The sequence below is a fragment of the Coffea arabica genome, chromosome 3e, assembly GCF_036785885.1.
Source record: "Coffea arabica cultivar ET-39 chromosome 3e, Coffea Arabica ET-39 HiFi, whole genome shotgun sequence".
Classification (NCBI taxonomy): domain Eukaryota; kingdom Viridiplantae; phylum Streptophyta; class Magnoliopsida; order Gentianales; family Rubiaceae; genus Coffea; species Coffea arabica.
This window is the reverse complement of record NC_092315.1, coordinates 44,516,429-44,522,649: the sequence shown is the minus strand read 5'-3', so window position 1 is coordinate 44,522,649 and position 6,221 is coordinate 44,516,429. Positions and strand designations below refer to the sequence as shown.

Genomic DNA, 6,221 nt, shown 5'->3' with positions numbered 1-6,221 from the left:
CATGTTCATTACATGTCATGCATTCTTTTTAGTTTTATCATTTTGCATGCCCCTCGAACCCCTTTTCCCTCCATTTTAGGATTTTTGCATTTCATGCTAGTTACAGGGTTCATTTGCTTGAGAGTCCCCTTAAATATGGGATATAGACGAGTGTGGCTTTTTCTAAAGCCTTAGCACGCTTATATCCTCTCTATAAAAGGGCAAATTGAGTCACGATTTAGGTCTCCCCGTCCCAATATGCATGAATTCCCTAGGCTCATGCATTCTAAGTCCACTCCATCATTACACTTTCACTTTTCCTCTCATTTGCACACGTACACCTTTTTATCCTTTCACTTGCACATGAACACCTTTCCTCCCATTTTTGCACACGTGCACCCTTGAGTTTCTTCACTTGCACACGAACACTTTTATCATTGCTTGCACACATGCACTTCATATTATCATTTCACACACCGTACGTTGCCCACTCACGTGCACACTTTCATTTACATATTTATTTTCTTTTATTACTTTTTCAAACTCATGTCCTCACATTGCACGCATGCATTCCATTCATTTGCATCCCACTTGCATTATTCGTGACTTCTTCAAAGGATTGATATTGGGCTTCACAATTAATGTGATTGGCACCACTCAACCTTTGAAGGGAAATTTCCCCCAATTCCCCTAGGTCTAGGGTTTGCATTCATGTAGGGCACTCAAATGTAATAAATTCTTTGGTTAAAACAAGAAAATCTTTGATTAAATCAACGCAACTAGCCTTGGCTAGGTCAAAGGGGTGCCTTGGATTCTATCCTTGCCTTCCCCTTTGTCAAACGTGACTCCCGAACCTTTTTCTTTGGTTTACGTAGACTAGGAGTCGTTTTAAAAAGGGTTTATTACTACTTGACTTCAAAACTCATTTTTGGGTGACTTGGTACACCTTAAACCATTACCAAGTGGCGACTCCAAACTTTTCATTTCAAAACCCTTTTTTAAAACTATTTTTTGGCCAAATCGTCGCTTTCCAAAGTCCCATGGCCTTTACTTTTACTTTGCACACGTTCACACACCACACTTCTTCACGTACATTCGACGATCGAAAAGTGGGGCGCGACAGTGCATACACTACAAACAGAAATAAGAGATATTATGCAATTTCAATTGTCAAAAACTGATTACAATATAAGATTAAATATAATCAGCTCAACTAATAAAAATAAATCTGTCTAAATTAATAGAGTTGATTAGGCTCTAATATTGCCGCTCCCCGGCAACGGCGCCAAAAACTTGACGGGAATTTTTTTTTTTTATCAATGCAAGTTTAATTCCGATTTTACACCCGTTGGACTGCAAGTATACAGGTCGCAATTGTAGTACAAGATGTGTATCGGGTCGATCCCACGAGGAGCAATTAAAACAATTATTAGATACTAATTTACTCTATTATTTAGACTTACAATTAATTTGAGCAGAAACTTCAGATTTTAATTCAACTATAAAAATTCTTAAATAGATAAATGCAATTTCACAATAGGAGTAGAATTCACTAAATATTAAGATCTAGGGATGTAGATTCCACTTATGACTCAAAAGATCTAAAATGAATTAATTCAACACTTGTTACTGCTCTTGTTTAACCAAGGATTCATTTCCAGAAATACCAAATTCACATTCTCATGATAATAATGGGTTAAAACAGATTAGTTTTTCCTAATCTCTTGGTAAATACTAAATCTGTTCTTATTTACACATGAAATGCAGATTTCATCCACTTGAATGTATTTCTATTCTCATGAATATACAACACAAGTTCTACTTGTGTCATTCCATTATTTTTACCATTTCTCAATGAGTAAAAACAACTATAAACCTACTATTGGTGATCAAGCAACAACAAGTAATCCAACATACACAAGTAGATAAGTTAATACAAGACATAACAAGCATAAATCACAATCACTTCATATCATTTGGCCATAAGCTTCATCTACTCCCTAGATAAAGGAAATTAGCTACTCATGAATGATGAAACACTCATAACTTCATTAATGTAAATCATCATGAATTACAAATACAAGAGGAATAAAGAAAGTCTTAGCCAAGATATGGTAAAGCCTTCCAAAAATCTCCTTTGTCTTGAACTTGGATGATTACAAGATGAAACCTCAATTGCCCCTTGCAAGTACCTAGCTAGAGAGAATATGTTTTTCTGTAAGAAGCTAAGCTACGAATGGTCCCCAGATCTCTCCCCATATCTCTGCATAAAAAACACTCAAATGCTCCATTTTTCCAAGTCAAATTCTATCCTTTGATTCCCAAATCTCCACTTTGTTAGCATAGTCAAAAACCAATATTTTTGACTTGAAAATAAGCCACTTTTCTTGCCCTTTTGTCTTCTGAAGCATGTGCACCGAATTCCCTTGCATCTTATAGCTGGAAAGTGGTATGAACACAAGAGAATTGGCTGAGTCAAATTGCAGAATTTCGGCTATAAAACGCGCCTACACAAAACGCGGTTACAAGTCACGTTTTGTGTACTCGCGTATTCACTTTGGCCTTACTTCATCTGCGATTTTCTCTATCATAAAGGCCGAACTATCTTTTGTGCAAAACACAACAGTTGTAGCCCTTTGAGTTAGCTTTCCAATGCTTCAAGAATCATCCAAATCGGAGCTTTGTAGCCTGAGATATGATCGAAATACTGTCACCTGTTCAAACCTCTGTTTTAACTTCCGACCACAGGGTGCAGCTTCTGTATTCCAACGTTTTGCCCATGAAGATGGCAGAAATGGATTTCGATGTCTTCATACGAATTGTAGGTCTCTTTCTTAGCTTTAAAATGGTATAAAAATCACCTCAATCCGATAAGTGTAGCTCCAGATATGGTCAAAATACTGAAAAGTGTCAAAACTGACTTGTATTGCATTTCCTCACTTGAACATTTTTCACTTCATTCTTCTTGTTGCCACTTAAATTCATCACCAAATCTCTATTTTTCACCTCAATTGACCTCCTTTGGTGATTGATTCATTATTCCTGCATAAAAATGAAGTTTTTACTATTAAAATCAATAGAAATGCAATATTATCCACTTTTACCAAAAATATATAATTTTACCAAAAACCTCTTTATTTTAATTATAAAACTAAATAATCAACTCAAAATTAACTAATAAAATGCACTTAAAAATACGTAAAATAAACTCTTATCACATTCCATGGCTGATCATAAAGCATGGGCAAGGCTAACAATGGTACCCCATAATATATGCTTTCGATAACAGAACTCCATCCACAATGACTCACAAATCCACCCGTACTTGGATGCTCAAGAATTTTAGCCTGTGGTGCCCATCCATCCAGCACCACCCCTCTTTCTTTCACCCTCTCCAGAAACCCTTGTGGTAGAGCATCCTCAAGGGCAATGGCATGTCCCACGGGAAATCTAACTACCCATATAAAGTTAGCATTACTCAGCTCCAGCCCGTATGCCATTTCTTCCCTTTCTTCCCTGGACAAAAAGGTTTCGCTCCCAAAAGAAACATAAACCACTGATGATTCATCTCTGCCATTCAGAAATTCGATGAGATGGGAATCGGGCCACTCCAACTCCCCCTCCTTGGCATCATCATGTTTTAGCTCAGCAAGAGGACCTACAACTATCATCTTCCTCTTACAGCAGGAAGACAAATGATCAATGTATTTTCCCTCAATCTCTCTCCAGCTTTTCATCAAAACAATGTCTGAAGATACTTCAAAGGACTTAGTTGGAGATAAGTCAAGTAGTGCTTCTTCGGGGATATTTTTCTTGAATTCTTCGACAACTGCAGCCATCTTCTTTATTTCATAATCCCGCAGAAATATTGCCGGAAAAAGGTAAGAAGTCTCATTGACACCGGGGAATCCTTTACTGAAGGCCAGATGATGAAAGTACACCCAAGACCAAGAAGCTGCTCCAGTGACTAAGAAAAGAACAGATGGAACATGAATCAGTGAAGCTAGTTCTGAGGCCCACGGTTGGAACATATCGTAGATTAGCAAATCAGGTTTCAAAGTGTTAAGGATGTTTTGGAAGTTGGTCTTTCCCAAATTAAAAGCATGATGGAGCGTCTGGTTGAGATGGGATGGGAGGTTTTTTGTCGTGTGATAGTGCGGTGGAAGTTCAGGGAAGTGTGGCAAATCAAGTTGTACTAATTTCATTGATTGATTAGAGAAGTACTCCTCCAAGTTTCTATCTTTCTTGATGAAAGTCAGATTGATCTCAGTGGAACAAAAGTAAATCTGGAAGTTAGTTTTGGCGAGTCTCTTGGATAGTTCCAAGAAGGGAGATATGTGGCCATGAGCTAGCCATGGGAACATCAAAACTCTGAATCTACTGTTAGATTCTTTTGATGTCTTCTCCATAGCTGATTGATTGAATCTTTGAAATAATCCGGTGGTTTTCTTTGCTCTGAGAAACGGGAGCGCTGCTGAATAAATATATAGTAGCTTGCATAGGCATATCACATGATTCACCGTTAGATGTGCCCAATCCCTTTTATATTTGAACATTTTGCAAGTGGCAGACATTTTGAGTTTTTGACCTTGTCAAGATTCTCACATCTCAGTTGTTTTTTTTTAATTTATTTTCCTGAAATTAATTTCAATTTAATGGGGAAACAATCCTTTATTATTATTATTATTATTATTATTATTATTATTGAACTGGTTCGTATGATTTTTGAGTTTGGTGGAAGAAAAATGCTTAGTAAATGCAGATAGAATTTACCGCATTGACTTATAATATGTTAAAACACCTACATTTGTCAAAAAAAAAAATTTCAAAATAATTGCTCAAAACAATGTTCCAACATGATAAAACTTGGAAGAAAGAATAGTTAAAATGACCCTTTAATTATTGTTAACCCCAAGAAGGTCGTCAAGGCGGATGAACTAAGATGAACAGTTATGCCCAATTGTGTCCAAGTACCAACAAATTAAGACTTGCTCATCAATGACACAAGATTAACGATTAAAAAAGGTCTATAATTGCTATAAGCCATTTGAATAAACAAGTTAGGACTGCTCACATATCATTGTCTTTGGTAGGTAATAAGTTTTTCTTTTTCTTTTTTTTTTTTTTTGGGTAAGAAAGATGCATAAAATCAAATAGCACTGAATTATATAATTAATTCACCTCCGATCAAACCTCTAGCACAGAAAGTGAAGGACTCGGAGCTTCAGGTGATCACATCTTCGCTAAGTGGTCAGTGCATTGATTTGGTATCCATCAGCTTCGGTATTTGTTGTGGAAATTTTTTTTCTCTGCCATTTACTCTATTCTTATGCTATGAGAAATTAGGTGCTACTCCACCTTCTGGATTTTTTTGACGAAAAGAAACATATAGACTTTACCCAAATGCATTGGGCAAAGATAGCCTTAAGAAGTTGTCTCTGATCATTGGACCAAAGTCCAATAGTTACTGGGGAAATAAACAAGTGAGACAGCAATATTCCAGTGGCCAATTCCACCACCGCGAATGTAAATGAGTGGCCGACCTTTTGTCCAAGAAAGCTCTCCACCTCCCACCGTATCCAGACTGCACAATTCTGACTGCGCAACAGCTTTATATTTTGCCTACTGTATGGGAAGATGCATGTCAGGATGTAGTTCCCCGGAAGTTTCCCACATCTGTCTAAGCATCAGATCAGACTGCTTTGGGTTGTCAAATGTTATGTCTTGATATATGGTCATTGTTTTAATAGGCGTTTCTGGAGAGAGTCTTGGGCTGAGCCCTAGGGCGAGACAAGTTTCAAATGCTCCAGGACATTTGAATTTGTGTTTTTTTTTTCTTTTTTTTATTTTGAACTTTAATTTAACTATCTTATCTTCCTTATCTTTGTTTCATGTCCTTATTATTGTTTAATAGAATGATTCCATTTATTTTTCTTTGAAAATAGTTTGGAAGAAATACAAAATAAAAGCATACATGACTTGTTTCCTAATTTTTTTTCTTTTCATTGATCCCAAAATATAACTATTTTTTATTAATTTGATGTAGATGGTTAATGTATAAGTTAGAGCTATGTTGTAATTTCATTTGTTAAACAATAATAATATTTTTAAATTAAAATTTGTGGAACTTACACTCCATACCTTAGGACTTTTGTCCCGTTTGGATAAATATAAAACACCCCATCCAACGCCCTCGCCTTTTAAAATATTGTATATGTTTGGTGTTTTGTTTAATGTTCTGT

The 6,221-nt window shown here is 36.3% G+C and overlaps 1 protein-coding gene across 1 annotated transcript; it reads right to left on the bottom strand.

The window, feature by feature from the left end:
* Nucleotides 1-2,209: 2,209 nt before the first annotated feature.
* On the bottom strand, nucleotides 2,210-4,388 carry LOC113737129 (beta-D-glucosyl crocetin beta-1,6-glucosyltransferase-like). Its single transcript, XM_072083937.1, has 2 exons — nucleotides 3,198-4,388; nucleotides 2,210-2,242 (listed from the first exon to the last, which is right to left on the bottom strand). The coding sequence occupies exons 1-2, from the start codon at nucleotides 4,386-4,388 to the stop codon at nucleotides 2,210-2,212; spliced, it is 1,224 nt and encodes a 407-aa protein (XP_071940038.1).
* Between the last annotated feature and the right edge of the window lie 1,833 nt (nucleotides 4,389-6,221).